The following is a 20,748-nucleotide window of genomic DNA, read 5'->3' on the forward strand; positions in this document are numbered from 1 at the left end:
CCCCTGGGTGTGACGACACTTTGCCTTCAAAACAGCATCAATTCTTCTAGGTTCACTTGCACACAGTTTTTGAAGAAACTCAGCAGGTAGGTTGTTCCAAACATCTTGGAGAGCTAACCAGAGCTCTTCTATGGATGTAGGCTGCTTCACATCCTTCTGTCTCCTCATGTAATTCAAGACAGACTTGATGATGTTGAGATCAGGGCACTGTGGAGGCCAAATCATCACTTCCAGGCAGGGGCGGACTGACAACTCATGGGCCCCCGGGCAATTGGGGATCATGGGGCCCCTGTGTCCTTGCCCACACTCAAAACACACCCAAAAAGCCTATAAAAAAGGTACCAGGGGCATTTTATGAGTCCCCCTACTGACCTCGGGCCCTCGGGCAGTGCCTGAGTGCTCGAATGGTCAGTCCGCCCCTGCTTCCAGGACTCCTTGTTCTTCTTTACAATGAAGATAGTTCTTAATAACATTGGCCGTATGTTTGGGGTTGTTGAATAAATTTGGGGCCAATCACACACCTCTGTGATGGCATGATGGATAAGTATCTGCCTGCATTTCTCAGCAGTGAGGACACCATTGATCCTGACCAAATCACCTCAATGTGAAGAAATGCAACCCCAAACATAGAAGGAACCTCCACCATGCTTCACTGTTACCTGCAGACACTCATTGTTGTATCACTCTCCAGCCCTTCAGCTATAAAAATTTGACTTTTGCTACAGCCACATATTTAAAAATTTGACTCATCAGTCCAGAGCACTTTCTGCCATTTTCTGCACCCCAGTTCCTATGTTTTTGTGCATTGTTGAGTTGCTTGGCCTTGTTTCCTTGACAAAGGCAAGGTATTTTGGCAGAAATTCTTCCATGAAGACCCCTTCTGGCCGGACTTCTCCGGACAGTAGATGGGTGTACCTGGGTCCAATGGTTCCCTCCAGTTCTTTGCTGATGGCACTGCTGCACATCTTCTGATGATGAAGGGAAGTAAGCAGGATGTGTCTTTCATCAGCTGTATTACATTTCCTTGGCTGACCACAGCATCTACCGTCCTCATTGTTGCCCATTTCTTTGTACTTCAAAAGAGCTTTATGAACTGAATTGATGCTGGTTTGAAGCCAAAGGGTAATCACACCAAATATTGATTTGATTTAGATTTATCTTCTGCTTGTTCACTTTGCATTTTGTAAATTGATAAATATAAACAATTAAAAAATATATTTTTAAAAGCATTCTTACTTTACAGCATTTCTTCACACCTGCCTATAGAACTGTACATATTTATATACCTCTTTGAAAAATTTAATTTTGTGATAGATGGACACTGTTATATTTAGCTCTGTAAATAGTATTTAAAACGGATTTATAATGGGATACATTTAGGTCTTTTCAGGCTGTTGAAATAACCAGAGCTTAAAGTAATTGTAAACCCTCACTTTGAAAAACAACCCATTCAGTTTAAAATACAAATGAATGGCTGGGGTGAGTGTGAGAATATTTATGTGAACACATTTTAGGGATAATTGTAGTTCAGCTTTAACCACCTTCCGCCTGCCACATAGTCCAATGACGGACGCAAGGTAATTCTCTCGTTCTGGGAGGACATCATATGACGTCCTCCCATTCTCATCGCGCATGCACGGCTCAGGGAGTGCGCAGCGTGGTGATCGGCGGTGCGCTGTGTCCCTCGGACACAGCGGATCACCGATCTATGGAAAGAGCCGAAGATGTCGGCTCGGTCATGTGATCAGCTGTGTCCAATCACAGCTGATCACATGTAAACAGGGAAATGCCGGTTATTGGCATTTCTCTCCTCACGAGCTGTCACGCTGACAGCTCAAGAGGAGAGGAGAGCCGGTAATCAGCATTTCGTGGAGGGGACATGTACACTGATCATCAGGGCACTGATGATCAGTGTGGCCCCAGAAGTGCCACCTGTCAGTGTCCATCAGTGCCAGCTGCCAGTGCTGAACAGTGCCACGTGCAAGTGCCACATCAATGCCATATATCAGTGCCTACCAGTGCACATCAATGCCACATATCAGTGCCCATCTGAGCTGCCTTTCAGTGTCACCCATCAGTGCCAGTCAGTGCCACCTATCAATGCCAATCAGTGCCACCTATCAGTACTGCCAATCAGTGCCACCTATCAGTGCCAGTCAGTGCCGCCTATCAGTGTGCATCAGTGCCACCTATCAGTGCCCATCAGTGCCGCCTATCAGTGCCCGCCAGTGTCTCCTATCAGTGCCAGTCAGTGCCACCTAACAGTGCCGCCTATCAGTGCCATATATCAATGCTGCCTTTCAGTGCCCATCAGTGATGCCTGTCAATGCCCATCAGTGCCACCTACCAGTGCCTCCTCATCAGTGCCCATCAGTGCCACCTATCAGTGTCCATCAGTGCAGCCTATCATTGCCCATCACTGCAGCCTCATTAGCGCACATCAGTGAAGGACAAAAATCACATAATTACAAATTTTAAAACAAAAACTAAGAAAAAACATTTTTTTTTCAAAATTTTCAGCGGTTTTTGGTTTGTTTAAGAAAAAATAAAAAACCCAGAGGTGATTAAATACCACCAAAATAAAGCTCTGTCACAAAAAAATGATAAAAATATCATATGGGTACAGTGTTGCATGACCGCGCAATTGTCATTCAAAGTGTGAGAGTGCTGAGAGCTGGAAAATGGCCTGGGCAGGAAGGGGGTATAAGTGCCCTATAGGCTTGTGGTTAATGTCTCTTCTGTTTTTCTGTGGGGTTTTTTTGTGTTTATTTTTTTGCAATTATTATCTTCATTTTAAATACAGTTTTTAAATATCTGTCACTATTGTTTTTTCTTTTACCAGGAGGTATTGTTTTAACCTCTTCGCACCGGCAGCACGCAAATGTGCAGCCTCCCGGTGTCTGGGCCTTGACGCCAAGCGGCAGCACATGTGTGTGCAATTAAGAAAAACATATGTGCTGAGAGTTCACCCTGCGTGCTCCCAGCACACATGTCCGGTACTCAAGGAAAGGTCCTGATCTCCTCTTTCGATTGGGACCTTTCCCGATCATGTGACCGCAGTGACAGCAAATCACGGCGGTCACATGACCCTAAAACCCCACCCCGCCTCCCGGTTTCTGAAACCCTTAAAGGGCCAGGAGGCTCTGGCGTCAAGAGGTTAAGCTGAAGTTGAATCTGCTTTTATTTTACCCTTCCTGCTTCCTACTTTCCCCTTTCAATATGAAAATTAACATTTTGAAATAAACCCTTTCAGATTGCATTACATACCTTATTTTAGACCCAGTGATGTTATCACTAGGTCTCTGTGCTTCTCTGTACAATGCAGGCAGATAATGTCTGATGGGAGGGGCTATGTATAAGGCCCTGAAAAAATCACAACATGCTGCCTCAGTACTCCTCTCAAGAAGGAGTTAAGCAAATATCAAAATGACTTAATGGGTGGATGTCAATCTGGAGGACTAGAAGTACCTAGACACGGTGCATTTTACTGCAAACCAACCTAGGTAACATCCACATGTAATGCTGAGACTCTGTAATTGAAAGAATTGAAATCCAATTAATGAAAGGCTGGGAAAGAAATGGTACATGATTCTGGACGTCTTTAACCACTTGCCCTCCTGAGGATTTACCCCCCTTCCTGACCAGGCCACATTACGGCGCTGCATTACTTTAACTGACAATTGCGTGGTCATGCAACACTGCACTCAAATTAAATGTACATCCTTTTTTTACCCATGATTAGAGCTTTATTTTTGCGCTATAAAAAAAAGACTGACAATTTTGAGAAAAAAACTATATTTTTGACTTTTTGCTATTAACCACCTCCTGTCCAGCCAAACGGTGGCAGTGGAGGGTCGGGTGGCCATTTATAAACAGCCTCCCCGCCCCTTGCTTGTGCGCACTCCCTGGGAGCACGCAGTACCGCGATCTGGTGCCCGCTGTGTCCTCCGGACACAGTGGAACACTGATCGCCATACGGGACCTCTGTGCAAGCTCCCGATCATGTGATCATTGATTGGCCAATCAGTGATCACATGCAGAGTAGTAAGCAAGATGTTACTTCTGACATCATTGCTTACTACATGTGAAATCTGTGAATGAGCACAGAGGTCACATGGTACAAGGCTATTCACAACAGCCTTGTACCATGTGACAAGCTGTGACCAATCACAGCTCACACTGTAGTTCTCAATGGCTGCAAGAATGCAGCCAGAGAGGAGAAATGATTGCTTTTACAGCCTTTATGGGTGTAAAAGCAATCAGTGTAAAAAAAAAAAAAGAAAAAATCTTCATCACCCCCCACAAGTAGTGGTGACACTGTACTGCTAGGGTGACAGTATGTAAAAAAAATAATAATAATAATAATAATATAAAAAAAATAAATAAAAATGTAAAAAAAAGTTTAAAAATTATAATTTTTGGTTATAAACTAATTTTTTTTTTTTTGTTTACTAAAAAGATAACGGAATACATTTTGCCCAAGATTTACAATGAAAAATTATTTATTTGCAAAATTTTATAAGAAAAACACTATTTTTCAAAATTTTTGGACTTTTTCATTTACATAGCAAAAAAAATAAAAATCCCAGTGATGAATAAATAGCACAAAAATAAAGCTTTGACTGTACTTTTCCTGTGGATCACAGGAGTGCAGTTCGTTCTGCACTCCTATGACCCATTTCCAGCTGACAGCTGGTTTAAGCCCACTGTTGGCTGAAGTCACTCAGCCGGTCCAGGCTGGGGAAAGATCCCGACTTTAAAGTCGGGATCCACCCCAGAGCCTGGAGTGGCACCTGGCTCAGCCTCTCAGCAAGCCAATGAGAGCCTGAGCCAGCTGCTCCCTCCCCCTCCACAGCCCAGCTCTCCATTGTAAATGCAATGGGGTTGATTTACTAAAATAAAATAAACTGTTCACTTTATAAGGAAAGTCGCACTTTGTATAAGAATTTTGTATTGTTTGGGAAATTCACTTTGCAAAAACTACCCATTCACTTGCAAGGAAAATTAAAAAACACCACATTTACTTGGCTCGATGATGGAAAATTCCCTTGCAAAGTGGACAGTCTATTTGCCTTTAGTACACCAACCCCAATGTGTGAATGTGCCCATGCCATTGTTATTGTCATTCATTCAACATACAAGATTGTTCAATTGTCACTTTGCAATCATTTCAGGTTATTTGTTCTATAGCATTGAGAGCACTGAGTTGACACGCAGGGTTAGCTCTAATGAGCGTTGAATGAGGAAGACAAATAATTGAGGAAGTCGTTACGTAGTCCAGTAAAGCAGTTTCAGAATCTCTTTCTAAAAACTACAGAGAGTTACGTTGCTTCCTCTTGTGTCATCAACACATTCTGACAACACCACACATGACCGAGGGCTGTGGGTGCTGAAAAGGCACCAACAGTTGTGTGGAGTATTCAAGTTTTGGAAGGACCTCTGATATCAGGGTAACCTCAGAGATGGCTCTTGTGGAAATTATGCGGCTTTGGAGTGAAGGAGTGGCTGCAGCAGACAAAGGGGACTGGACAGGAGCCCTGAAATCCTTCACCATCATCACAGAACCTAGAGCCAAGATCTGCTTCAACATCGGCTGTTGCCACCTTGTGATGGGAAATTTACAGGGGGCAGAAAAGGTGAGTAATGTTGAAGGAGAAATACCATTCATGTGTCATGGGGCTTAATGAGATACTAAAGACTCATTTACAATTGTGGTTGTGAACTAGGGAAGGGGGGGGGGTAGTAAAAACAAACGATTGGGCCCCCTACTCTTTGAGCTGCAAAGGTAGTGGACATGGCCAGTACCACTTGTGGAATGCGAGCCATTCAAGAAAGGGCCACGCTGCAACCACCCTGCAACTGTGTGCAATGCACTTGGTCATGGTGTAGCATTTAAAGGGTTAAAATAGATGGGTTAACACAGGCGGTGAGGAGGAAAGAGATCATGACGTGTAAAAATGGCCTTAGGGTAGATATTTATAAGGTCAGATTGCTTCATGATCTAAATCAGTGGTCTTCAAACTGCAGCCCCTGCAGTGAAACCCCTGATCCAAATAACTCAGTACTATGGCTATCCTAGTAACATGGAAGAGTCCATGCTCTCCATCTTTTTTGTGGAATTGAAGAAATTGGTGAACACAGACTATTCCTTCCACTGACACCAGCAGTGGGGCACTATTCTTCCCACTAACACCAATGATGGGGCACTATTCCTTCCACTGACCCCAACAATGGGGCACATTCATCCCACTAATACCAATGATGGGGCACTATTATTCCCACTAACACTGAAGATGGGGCATTATTCCTTCCACTGACCTCAATAATGGGGTACTATTCCTCCTACTAATACCAATGATGGGGCACTATTCCTCCTGTAATACCAATGATTGGGCACTATTCCTCTCGCTAATACCAATAATGGGGCACTATTACTTTCATGTATACTACTGATGGGGCACCAATCCTCCCACTAATACCTTTGAAGAGCCACTATTCTTCCCACTAATAGAGTTGATGGGGCACTATTCCTCCCACTTATACCATTGATGGGGCACTATTCCTCCCACTAATACCATTGATGAGGCAGTATTCCTCCCACTGATACCAATGATGGGGCACTATTCCCCCACTAATACCAATGATGGGGCACTATTCCTCCCACTAATACCATTGATGAGGCACTATTCCCCCACTAATACCAATGATGGGGCACTATTCCCTCACTAATACCAATGATGGGGCACTATTCCCCTACTAATACCAATGATGGGGCACTTTTCCTCCCACTAATACCATTGATGAGGCACTATTCCTCCCACTGATACCAATGATGGGGCACTATTCCCTCACTAGTACCAATGATGGGGCACTATTCCTCCCACTAATACCAATGATGGGGCACTATTCCCCCACTAATACCAATGATGGGGCACTATTCCCTCACTAATACCAATGATGGGGCACTATTCCCCCACTAATACCAATGATGGGGCACTTTTCCTCCCACTAATACCAATTATGGAACACTATTACCCTCACTAATATCAATGACGGGGCACTATTCTTTCCACTAACCACCACCTTGAGACTTTGTTTACTCCAACTGACTCTGGGACATTTCCTACTCCCTCTAATCCAACAATGGGCAAACTACGGCCCGCGGGCCGTATACAGCCCGGCGGACCTTTTAATCCGGCCCGCGGAGCTAGGCTCCGGCTAGGCTCCTCTCACAGTCCGCCCTGAAGACCGGTGTAGCATGAAAATCTGTCTCCTATGAGGATCTGTCCCCCTCGACGTATCTGCGCATGTGCCGGAGATCGCCGATCGGCTGCTAATGCCTGAAACTGGCACATGCGCAGATACGTCGAGGGGGACAGATCCTCATAGGAGACAGATTTTCATGCTACACCGGAACGGCGCGGGAACACGGCGAGAGGAACGCGCGGAGCAAAGGTAAGTGAATTGACACAGGGGGGACTTGGGGACTTAATATGGGGGATGAATAAATATGGGGAATGAATTACTATATGGGGGATGAATTACTATGGGGGATTAATTACTATATGGGGGATGAATTACTATGGGGGATGAATTACTATATGGGGGATGAATTACTATATGGGGGATGAATTACTATATGGGGGATGAATTACTATGGGGGATGAATTACTATATGGGGGATGAATTACTATATGAGGGATGAATTACTATGGGGGATGAATTACTATATGGGGGATGAATTACTATATGGGGGATGAATTACTATGGGGGATGAATTACTATATGGGGGATGAATTACTATGGGGGATGAATTACTATATGGGGGATGAATTACTATATGAGGGATGAATTACTATGGGGGATGAATTACTATATGGGGGATGAATTACTATATGGGGGATGAATTACTATGGGGGATGAATTACTATATGGGGGATGAATTACTATGGGGGATGAATTACTATGGGGGATGAATTACTATATGGGGGATTAATTACTATGCTTACTATGGGGGAATATTACTATACTTACTATGGATGACACATACACATCATTCATCTACTCTTGGTCCGGCCCCCGGGTCCAATATATGAACCCATTGCGGCCCTCAAGTCAAAAAGTTTCCCCACCCCTGCTCTAATCCCATAACATTTGAAATATAGTAAACTGGCCCTTTGTTTAGAAAGTTTGGAGACCCCTGATCTAAATAATTCAGATCACATAAGGCTATCCTGGTAACATAGAAGAGTCCATGCTCTCCGTCCTTTTACAGATTGGAAGAAAATGCTGAACACAGACCTCCCATTATATAAACTTACCTATGAAGAAACCACTGAAATTTTAGCTTATCCACGCCCCCCCGGATCAAATCTGATTGTATCTTCTCTATGCAAGACTCTGGTGTTGCATGATTTCCACCTTTTTGTTAACATGTAGAGGTCATTGCTGGTTTACCCTTTTGCTGACTGAGCCATTTTTGCATTTTTTTTGCACACAGGTTAAAAAAATAATTTTAGGCCTGAAGATTTAGTTAAAAACATTATATGTTTTCTGAAAGCGGAGACCCTGGAGAATAAAATTGCGGTAGTTCTAACATTTCCATAGGCAATACTTTAAAAGCCCCTACAAGTCATTTGTTTAGGGTTGATCATGAATAATGGCCCTAACATTTTTGCCTTCACCCTGGTGTGGATGGTGATATGTAATGTGTAGCACAATCAATATTTTTGTACACAGACACACCTAGCTTGTGTATTTATATTCATATGTGTGTATATATGTGGATGGACTCCAATTTTTTTTTTTTTTTGGGGGGGGGGGATGGGTAGTTGGGTGTAACTTTATTTTTTTTACACTAAAACTTTATTTATATCACAAAGCAGACCAGACATCTCCCATTGGATACATATTTGTTGTGACAGATACTCTTTATTAAGACTTCAGAGGCCTATTTGACCCCTAATGTACCAGAGGTGAAAGGAAGTGATTGGAAGAGCTGTACAGCTGGGGGTGTGTTTTCAAATCCCTGCTACTGCTGACATATGACATACGTCAGTGAAAGGGTAAACTTTATACCATCCTTGTTTGCTACAACTGTGGCCATATTGACTTCGACAATTTTGTAAATGAGACACAATAAGGATTGTTTCATTTTACAAATTGTTTGACTTGTTTCTGTATTGCTATTAAACTCAATAAAAATAATAACTCAATACAACAGTATTGGCAGTATTCAGGAATTAATTGTTCATCAAGTTCTACATTCATAAAAAAAGTGCACCATTAGTTGCATTAAGTGCAAAAAGTATAAAGCCAATCACATGGGAAGGAAATTACATTTCCAATGGTACTCAAGGGTGTACAAAAGCATAATTAAGAGTTAAAGACCAACTACAACCAAAATGTTTTTCTGTTGGGATATTTTGTCTGTCTGTGACTCCATTGGGGAGTTTTTTCATCACTCTTTGTCCTTGTATCCTCAAGTGGAAAAGCAATTGTCATCAGGAAACAAAATTAAAAATCTAAGAGAGAGTCTATTCCTTCCCCACAATATACAAAACAAAGTAAAACATTTTGGATAAAGTTTTAATAGTTATCCATGGTTTTCAGAAGAGTCGTAGATGAGATTATGTTTAATTCTACCTCCATAATACTGTTGGTTTTGTTATATATAATATATATATATATATATATATATATATATATATATATACATACATACATACATACTGTACACTATATGTTGCATGTTTCAAAAGTTATTTAAAAAGAGGAATTGGCCTGTCTGGTACACAACTGTTAAACATAAATCACCAATATATACAGTATATTTTCCAGGGAAGGCCATAAATTAAATTAATTTAGAAGGGTAATAATCAGAAAACAATTGAAGCTGTTACCTTACTAAAAAAAATAAAATGGCTTTATTGATTGCAACATTTTTTAGTCAGCTGCTTGAGTTTGCTGTAGTTTTAGTAAGTTAGGCCCACTGAGTCACATCTAAACAAATCTGAAATGTAGAATACCTAGCCCAGCACTATTAACACGTAGCTCGTACATTAGGTCCATCTTGGTAATGCCGAGGTGTCCAGAATAACCGCATGTTCTGATCTGCAGAAACTTCCTAGGTAATATGGGTCAAGCACCTTCCCCCTGCCAAATCCTAGGCTTTACTATTTTTATTTATTTCAGGTACTTATATAGCACCATCAATTTACACAGTTCTTTACATGTATATTGTGCATTCACATCAGTCCCTAACCTTCAAGGGGCGCACAATATGAGGTCCCTCACATTCATATATACACATAATAGGGCCAATTTAGACAGGAGCCAATTAACCTACCAGCATGTCTTCGGAGTGTGGGAGGAAACCAGAATACCCGGAGGAAACCCACACAGGCACAGGGAGAACATGCAAACTCCAGGCAAGTGGTGCCAAGGTTGAGATTCGAACCAACAACCCTAGTACTGCCAGATGGAAGTGCTAACCATTTACCCTATAGGTCTGTTGCTTTTATGGGAGTCTTCACTGGCCAATAGTGAGGCATAAGATGATCTAGAAAGCAGGGCCACTACAGGTTTGTTTAAAAAACTACAAGGTTCAACTTTAAAGCACAACATTAAATAATGATTATTTTATAACACGTACAAACATTGCTGTCTTTTAGGCCTTCACTAGTACTGTTGAGAAAGACAAACATTTGGCTGTGGGGTATTTCCAGCGCGGCTCCGTCTTCTTCAAAGAGGGAAAGTAAGTAATAGTACAGGCTACAATATGTTTTATCCATAAAAGTACCTTGCTGTGGGTCAAGAACTCTTCTTCTTCAGATGCATTCATGCTTGAATTTCTGTACTATTGCCAGCATTTGAAGGGTTAGTTCACCTTTACCAAAACACTGCCTAGGTGGATAAGGGTTGTCTGTACATCAAAAGCTGTGCAGCTTTGAGTAGATAACTGGGTCAAAATAACTCTAAAACTGCAGTTGTTGTAGGATCTTCCTGGTCTGCAGTGGTCAGAAAAGTACCAAAAGTGGTCCAACTAAAGAAATGAGTGAACCACCGACAGGGTCACGGACAGCCAAGGCTCATTGATGCACATGGGGAGTAAAGGCTAGCTAATAATCTGATCTAATAGAAGATATACTGTAGCTCAAATCTTTGAAAAAGCTGGTTGGAAAATGCTGATTCCGATAGAAAGGTGTCAGAACACACACAGTGCATTAGTTGCGTATGTGGCTGTGTAGCCGCAGACTGATCAGGGTGCCCATGCTGACCCATGTCTACAGCCAAAAGAGCTTACAATGGGCATGTGAGCATCAGAGCTGGACCACTGAGCAATAGAAGAAGGTGGCCTGGTCTGATGAATTCAAGAATGGTTTAAGGAACACAAGAAGTTTGATGTGTTGAAGTGGCCCCAAATTCTCTAAATCTCAATCCAATCAAGCATCAGTGGGATGTATTGGAAAACCAAGTCCAATCCATAGAGGCCCTATCTCACACCTTACAGGACGTAAAGTGTTACTAAATTCAGGACCCTGCATTCACTATATCTGGTCTCCCACAGTACAGAGAATATGGAAGTGCAATTATTTTAGTAAATATAAACTGCTAAATACCTTTTCTCATCAGCAGTTGGAGCAGTCCTGTGACTTCTATCAGTGTCCAGCCGAGTACTGGTTAAAGCTTGTAGGAGGAATTTTCATTTTGCTCTGAGAGGATGCAGAACCCCTGACCTCTGTCTGGACAGCACTGATTGGCCCTGTGCTGATCACATGCACGCTCCCAAGAAAAAAGAAAACACCTCTCTAGCAATACACACCAAACTGAGCATATGTAGAGTGTCTCCATACGATATGTCTTATCAGGAGATAAGAGGGGAGCACTGGAAGGAGAGGATCAGAGAAGTCAGGATCAAACAGTGTTTTTACACAATGCAGAGGATTAACCCCTTAGGTTCCACAATAAGTATAACAAGCATGCCTCACTACACTTCAAGAATCTACTACTGATGACTTGGTGCCAGATAACACAGCATACCTTTTAGAGATCAAGTGGAGTCCATGCTTGGATGGGTTATCTTGAGTGGTCACAATGTTATGGCTGATCAGTGTAAAGAACAAGCTGGGTTGATTTATAGAACAAGCAAGGTGCAAACTATATATGGAACAAACAGCTGCAAGCGATTTAAAGAACAAGCAAGTTCAAATCTATCTATAGAACCCACTGGATGCAATCTATTTATAGTACAAGCTGCCTGCAATCTATTTATAGGACAAGTTGCATGCAGTCTATTTATAGAACACACAGGTACATATTATTTATAGAACAAACTGGGTGTAATCTATTTAGAGATGGTGCCACCCCATCCTGTCTTGATGCTAGGACGTTGTTAATACACTCCCAGTTGATTCAAATCCCCGCACATGTGCTCTCTCCCTCTCCTGCCACAAGAGCTGAGGTCAGCAATAATGCAATGGAGGAGATAGTGGACTACGTATGTTCAAGGGTTTGAGAGCTTGCTCCTATGAGGATGGAGGTGAGCAGTAATGGCTGGGAGTGTCTTAGCCATGTCATAGCAACAAGGCAAGATGGGATGATGCTATCTGTGGGAGTTTTTCAGTCAGACTTCTGGAAGTATGTAAAAGGCCTACACCTATAGCAAGGGCATTATCCAACTTTAGTCAAAGCTGCACAGTTTGATTTTACCTACAAGTGTCCATTACCTGTATAGGCAGTTTTCTGGTAAAGAGGAACTAATCCTTTAAAAACAAGAATATACATTCTTTTATTACGCAAGACCCTATTTTTACTAGCCTTCAGCATTCTGAATATAATATATACACTATATTGCCAAAAGTATTGGGACGCCTGCCTTTACACGCACATGAACTTTAATGATATCCCAGTCTTAGTCCGTAGGGTTCAGTATTGAGTTGGCCCGCCCTTTGCAGCTATAACAGCTTCAACTCTTCTGGGAAGACTGTCCACAAGGTTTAGGAGTGTGTCTATGGGAATGTTTGACCATTCTTCCAGAAGTGCATTTGTGAGGTCAGGCACTGATGTCAGACGAGAAGACCTGGCTCACAGTCTCCACTCTAATTCATCTCAAAGGTGTTCTATCAGGTTGAGGTGCAGGCCAGTCAAATTCCTCCACCCCAAACTCGTTCATCTATGCTTTGCTTTGTTCATCTATGCTTTGCCTTGCTTTGTGCGCTGGTGTGCAGTCATGTTGGAACAGGAAGGGGCCATCCCCAAACTTCCCACAAAGGTGGGAGCATAAAATTGTCCAAAATGTCTTGGTATGCTGATGCCTTAAGAGTTCCCTTCACTGGAACTAAGGGGCCAAGCCCAATCCCTGAAAAACAACTCCACACCATAATCCCCCCTCCACCAAACTTTACAGTCAGGCAAGTACCGTTCTCCTGGCAACCACCAAACCCAGACACGTCCATCGGATTTCCAGACAGAGAAGCGTGGTTCATCACTGCAGAGAACACATCTCCACTGTTCTAGAGTCCAGTGGCAGCGTGCTTTACACCACTGCATTCAACTCTTTGCATTGCACTTGATGATGTAAGGCTTGGATGCAGCTGCTCGGCCATGGAAACCCATTCCATGAAGCTTTCTTTGCACTGTTGTTGTGCTAATCTGAAGGCCACACGATGTTTGGAGGTCTTTAACTATTGATTGCAAACAGTTGACAACTTCTACACACTGAGTGCTTCAGTATGCGCTTACCCCGCTCTGTCATTTTATGTGGCCTACCACTTCGTGGCTGAGTTACTGTTGTTCCCAGTTGCTTCCACTTTATTATAATACCACTAACAGTTGACTGTGGAGTATTTAGTAGCAAATAAATTTCACAGATTGGCTTATTGCACAGGTGGCAAGAGCAACCCATTTTTTCAAAAATGTTTATACTAGTATGGAAGTGATTGGAACACCTGGATCCAATGATTTGGAGGGGTGTCTCAATACTTCTGGCAATATAGTATATACAGTTGTGTTCAAATTAATAGCAGTCAGACATCACTAACCTGATCAATCACTGTTTTTGGTAGAAATGATATTTCTACATGGCAAATAATTTACTAGCAGGTGTAGTAGAGTAATAGAAATCCAATAAACCCAACAGTCATGACATGCATGCTGCTGATTCTGTGTAATTGAATCACTAATTGAAAGGGGCATGTTCAAAATATTAGCAGTGTGGAGTTCTATTAGTGAGGTCATTCATTCTTTGAAAAACAGGTGGCAATTATTGCCCTTATTTAAGGAAGGAAGGCAGCAAATGTTGTACATGCTGGTTACAGTGCATTTCTCTCTGAAATTCTGAGGAAAATGGGTCGTTCCAGACATTGTTCAGAAGAACAGCGTACCTTGATTAAAAAGTTGATTGGAGAGGGGAAAACATATAAAGAAGTGCAGAAAATGATAGGCTGCTCAGCTAAAATGATCGCAAATGCTTTAAAATGGCAACCAAAACCTGAAAGACGTGGAAGAAAGCGAAAAACTACCATTCCAATGAATAGAAGAATAGCCAAAATGGCAAGGACTCAGCCAACAATCAGCTCCAGGAAGATCAAAGACGGTCTAAAGTTACCTGTGAGTACTGTTACAATTAGAAGACGCCTATGTGAAGCCAAGCTATCTGCAAGAAGCCCCCACAAAGTCCCACTGTTGAAAAAAAGATGTGCTGAAGAGGTTACAATTTGCCAAAGAGCACATTGACTGGCCTAAAGAGAAATGGCGCAACATTTTGTGGACTGATGAAAGTAAGATTGTTCTTTTTGGGTCTAGTGGCCGGAGACAGTTTGTCAGACGACCCCCAAACACTGAATTCAAGCCACAGTACACTGTGAAGACAGTGAAGTATGGTTGCGCAAGCATCATGATATGGGGATGTTTCTCATACTACGGTGTTGGGCCTATTTATCGCATACCAGGGATCATGGATCAGTTTGAATACATCAGAATACTTGAAGAGGTCATGCTGCTTTATGATGAAGAGGAAATGCCCTTGAAATGGGTGTTCTAACAAGACAACGACCCCAAACACACCAGCAAACGTGCAACATCTTGGTTCCAGACCAACAAGATTGACGTTATGGAGTGGCCAGCCCAATCCCCGGATCTTAATCCAATAGAAAACTTGTGGGGTGACATCAAAAATGCAGTTTCTGAGGCAAAACCAAGAAATAGAGAACTGTGGAATGTAGCCCAATCATCCTGGGCTGGAATACCTGGTGCCGGAAGTTGGTTGACTCCATGCAACACAGATGTACAGCAGTTCTCAGAAGCAGTGCTTATACAACTAAATATTAATCAGTGATTCAAAGGAAAGCAAAATCTTCAAACATTTTTCAGTTTATATAGTGAATGTTTGAGTCTGTAAAGAAGAATACAAACACTGCTATTTTTTTTTAACAGTCTAATATTCACTTTTCTTCATTTTTTTTTTAGAGGAACAACACAAATTTGATATATTTTTCTTCATGTTTTGATTTGGAATAGAATGTGTAGTGTTCCCAATGCATTTGTGTGTATGGAAATAAAAGCTATTAGAAGGATTTTGAGCTTTATTCACTTTTTTCAACACACTGCTATTATTTTGAACACAATTGTATATTCATATACACGCAAATCTCACTTTTAATAGGGCAATAGCAGCACTGATGTCATATGTGTTTTTGAGTTGAGCTCAATATTTAATGATTGGTCTTCACAGATAAGCTTTTCTTCTCTGGCAATAAGAATTTGAAAAAAAAAAAGAAATTTACTTTTGGTACCCATTGCATGATTCTTAAACATTACAGCAGAATGATCCAAAAACCTAAAATTTGTTTGTTGATCCAAACATTAGTGCAAGTCTACATCAGAAGCTCACTCTGAATTTTAGGTAAAAGTCCTGACCTAATGCCATTGAGATGTTGTGGTGGGATATGAAGAAGGGGTTGCAGGCAAATATGCAAAAATATCTATGGACTGAAACTATTTTGTATACTGGAAAAAGCCATTAATACTCCTAGGTTCCAACAGTGCCAATAGGTTAAGGTTATTGTCAATAGAGGAGGTTTCACTAGTTGTAAGTGGCCTTGATTGTTTAATCTATTTCTCAAATAAAGATATGAGCATATAAAATGTTGTGTGCATTGTTTGTTGAAAGACATCTCTATATTTTTCCTAGTTTTTACAAATTACATTTTAAGAGCCTTCCATGCCATAAAATTGTAGAATACTTAAACTGAAAACTATATTTTAAAAGGCTTATGTATGGTATCATCAATCATTGTCATACAAACATAATTCAAGCTGATCCATGACTCCAAATACAAAGATTGCATATCCAGCTTACATTTAGGTGTAATTTGCAATCAGGTATCAAGAAGCTCTTCAGGACTTTGTTCGCTGCTTCACTGAATTAAGAGGAAATCAACTGATTGACTACAAGATTCTGGGCTCGGCATTTAAACTCTACAGCTGTGAGGTGAGATACCGTAATACTGCAGAATCGTTGGTGTGCAGCAGTCATCATGCACAGTAAGAAGGCATATGTTTGCCTTCTGCAAGCTTCACCTGGTTTTATTGGGTCAATAGGGTTGGGCTGAGACATTTATCCTGAAAAAATTCTGCTTCAAACTTTGGTCACGTACTGCCTACAGACCAGAAGCCTTGGCATTTGTTCACATGATCTCTTGGAGATCTTAGAATAGTGGACTGTCTCGCACTCCTATGTATATTATAAAATACCTTGATTCTTGAGTAAGTATATTAACCACTTGCCTACCGGACACTTATACCCCCTTCCTGCCCAGGCCAATTTTCAGCTTTCAGTGCTGTCGCACTTTGAATGACAATTGCACGGTCATGCAACACTGTACCCATATGACATTTTTTTCACACAAATAGAGCTTTCTTTTGGTGGTATTTAGTCACCACTGGGTGTTTTATTTTCTCCTCTATCAACAAAAAAAGAGCAAACATTTGAAAAAAAAAGTTTTTCTTTGTTTCTATTATAACATTTTGCAAAAAGGTAATTTTTCTCCTGCACTGATGTGCGTTGATGAGGCTTCACTGATAGGTAGCACTGATAAGCTGGCACTGATGAGGCAGCACTGATATGCAACAATGATGGGCACTGATAGGAAGCACTGACTGATGGCACAGGTGGGTGGCACTATAAGGCACTGATGGGCACAGGTGGGTGGCACTGCTGGGCAAAGGTGGTCGGCACTGCTGGGCACTGATCATCAGGGCACTGATGATCAGTGCCCTGATGATCGGTGCCAATCCGTCCTCTGATAATTGCCAGTTATCGGCAGTACTTTCCTCACGCTGTGATAGCGTGAGGAAAGTGGAGCCCATAACTGGCAAGTGCATTTATCGGTATTTATTGGACACAGCTGATCACGTGGTAAAAGGGCGCTGTGATTTGCCTTTTACCACATCACGTGATTAGCTGTGTCCTTAGGACACAGCGATCACAGAGATCGCCGGGGGCACACAGGAGGGTGCGTTCTGGGAGGACGTCATATGATGCCCCCCCTGAATTGGACAACCGCACTGTAGCTGTCATTCGGCTATAGCGCGGTTGGCCAGTGATTAAAGTGGTAGTAAACTGCGTTCTTTGACTTTTGCCTACAGGTAAGCCTATAATAAATCTTACCGGTAGGTAAAATGAATATCTCCTAAACTTGCACTGTTTGGGAGATATTCCAAGGGGCAGTAGCCAGAGACATCACTGACGCATGCGCTCTGAAGGAACGGCATACCTGTACTGTTCCTTCAGAGCTGTGTGCCATGCATGGGAGTGAAGTCATTGCGGCTTGGCCAGTCAGGCAGCTGGAGCTTGGGAACCCAGAAGGAAGACCAGTTAAAGCGTGAAGCCCTGTCAGCGGTGACAGTGCCCCACTGGAGAGCTTCGTTTTAAGGTATTTCATAATGTGCTAGTATGCAATGCATACTAGCATGTTATGATATTATCCTGCAGGGGGAAATCTTTTTTTTCTCCCAAATTTTGTTCAGCACTCCTGAGTCAGTATTCATTCATTCCTTGGTTCCACTTCGCAGTGTCTTCCCAGGTGGAGGTTTCTCTTCTGCACACCAGAAGAGGAACCTGGAGGTGGATAGCAGTGTGGATGAGGTCCATCATGTGTGAAAATTCTACGTGTGATCAGCAGTTAAACAACCTCAGAAGAATTGATGGATCTTCATAGTTGCATAGTTAGTTTGGCTGAAAAAACACCCAAGTCCATCTAGTTCAACCAATAAAAAGGAAAAAAAATGTATACAATCCTATATACACAGTCCTATATCCACAGTTGATCCAGGGAAGACAAACATCCCCAGCAAAGGATGATTCAATTTGCTCCAGTAGAGGTAAAAAATCCTTCCTGATCTCCCAAGAGGCAATTAGACATTCCCTGGATCAACTTTACCTTGAAATGTTAGTATCCAGTTATATTATGTGCATTTAGGAAATAATCCAGGCCTTTTTTTAAAGCAATATACTGAGCTAGCCAGAACCATCTCGTGAGGGAGTCTATTCCACATTTTAACAGCTCTTACTGTGAAGAAACCTTTCCGTGTTTGGAGATTAAATCTCTTTTCCTCCAGACATAAAGAGTGCCCCCTTGTCCTCTGTGATGACCTCAGGGTGAATAACTCTACACCGAGTTCACTATATGAACCACTGATGTATTTATACATGTTGATCATATCCCCCCTTAATCTCCTCTTCTCAAGAGAGAATAAATTCAGTTCCTCTAATCTTTCCTCATAGCTGAGCTCCTCCATGCCTCTTATCAGTTTGTTTGCCCTTCTCTGTACTTTCTCCAGTTCCCCAATGTTCTTTTTGTGAATTGGTGCCCAAAACTGAATTGCATATTCCAGATGAGGTCTTACTAATGATTTGTACAGGGGTAATATGATATCTCTCTCTCTGGAGCCTATACCTCTCTTAACCACTTGCCAATCGTGCTATAGCCAAATGATGGCTACAGTGCGGTTGTCCAGTTCTGGGAGGGCGTCATATGATGTCCTCTCAGAACACACCCTCCTGCACGCCCACAGCGGCGCTTACCCGATGCTCTCCATGATCGCTGTGTCCTACGGACACAGCTGATCACTTGATGAGGCAAAAGGCCAATCACAGCGGCCTTTTACCACGTGATCAACTGTGTCCAATGACACAGCCGATCACTATGTAAATACAGTTGCTGCTTATCAGCAACAGTTTCCTCACACTGTTACAGTGTGAGGAAAGTACTGCTGATAACCGGCAAATGACAGAGGACATCTGCACCGATCATCAGAGCACTGATGATCAGTGCCCAGCAGTGCCACCCCCCAGTGCCCAGTAGTTCCTCCCATCAGTGCCCAGCAATGCCACCCATCAGTGCTAACCAGCAGTTACACCCATCAGTGCCAAGCAGTACTGCCAGTCAGTGCCATCAGTCAGTACTGCCCGTCAGCATGTTGTCAATCAGTGCTGCCCATCAGTGCCCATCATTGCTGCATATCAGTGCAGCATCATCAGCACCTCATCATCAATGCCCACTAGTGCAGTCTATCAGTGCCCATCAGTGCTGCCTATCCATGCCACTTCATCAGTGCTGCCTGAGTTTTGTGACAGGTGTCAGAAAGCACGTATTATATGTTTTGGAGAACCATTGAGTTGTTTTAGAGTTGTGACTGTGCTCTATGCACTTGCTGCCATCCACATATATATTTGATATGCTGTGATAATTTTTTTTATATGTGTGGACATTGTACAGCCTGCCGGTTGACTAACTTAGTTCCCTGTGACACTCACAGAATCTAATACACTATGTAAGCCAAGCAAAATTACTAGCAACTCTACCAACAGACAAGAGTGGCTTGACGTAAGGAGAACCCATTGACTGTTCTATGAAAAGTATTTTTGTGTAATTGCTTTTCTCAGAGTCATAATGAATTGGTGACATTTATTTTCCAGATCCTATATAATGTTGCACTAGCACACGCGAAAGTGGGGAACTGGGCAAAAGCAGAAGAGAATCTCATTCTGGCCCTCAGTCAGAAGGTAGAACCAAGGCATGGCACCAAGATAGAGAAAGCAATGCAAGAAATCCTGGTATGTATTATTTTGCAGGAGATATAAGTATAGATCACAGCAGGGGTGGACTGACAATTCATGGGGCCCCCGGGCAATAGGGGACCATGGGGCACCTGTGTCCTTGCCCACACTCAAACCACAACCAAAAAAGCCTATGAAAAGTACTAGGGGCATCTCAAGGGCCCCCTACTTACCCCGGGCCCTCATGCAGTGCCCGAGAGCCCAAATGGTCAGTCCACCCCTGGTTCAGAATGTAGAGAAGAGCTGGGAACCTGACTTATTCCATTATAGTTATCATTTTACATCAGCTGCATCCAATGTGGGCATTGTAAGAGGTGGTAAGCAGGTTTTAACCATCCCACCACAGAGGAAGCGGTAATGATTGTACATGTAGTCCAGGGCAGCGACACACATCAAAGCCGTGTGACATGTGGCCAGGTCAAGGTTGTGTAGAAGCAGGTAAGATCTCCCTTGGTCCTGTGATTGGTATTTCACTAGTCCTTTAATGTATTTTGGACCACATAATAATATTGATAGAAAAGAAAATAGCTAGCTGTGCATCTAGTGTTTATATACAGTATGTGGTTAGTTTAAGGTTGAATTCCAGGATGTATAGTCAGAATTGCATCCAAAAGTGGTTATAAAGC

At 42.3% G+C, this 20,748-nt stretch overlaps 1 protein-coding gene across 1 annotated transcript in view; it reads left to right on the forward strand.

Annotated features, from left to right (window-relative positions):
• Positions 1–5,330: 5,330 nt before the first annotated feature.
• Positions 5,331–20,748, forward strand: part of NCF2 (neutrophil cytosolic factor 2) — a 45,264-nt gene continuing 29,846 nt past the window's right edge. Inside the window, exons 1-4 of the mRNA XM_089683974.1 lie at positions 5,331–5,636; positions 10,674–10,756; positions 16,384–16,492; positions 19,982–20,119. Coding sequence (XP_089540100.1) covers positions 5,463–5,636; positions 10,674–10,756; positions 16,384–16,492; positions 19,982–20,119 — 504 coding nt within the window. The 5' untranslated portion in view covers positions 5,331–5,462. The remainder of the gene's footprint in view (positions 5,637–10,673; positions 10,757–16,383; positions 16,493–19,981; positions 20,120–20,748) is intronic.

Source organism: Staurois parvus, unplaced genomic scaffold (assembly GCF_062004578.1).
Source record: "Staurois parvus isolate SC_StPar_1 unplaced genomic scaffold, SC_StPar_1.0 ptg000332l, whole genome shotgun sequence".
Lineage (NCBI taxonomy): Eukaryota > Metazoa > Chordata > Amphibia > Anura > Ranidae > Staurois > Staurois parvus.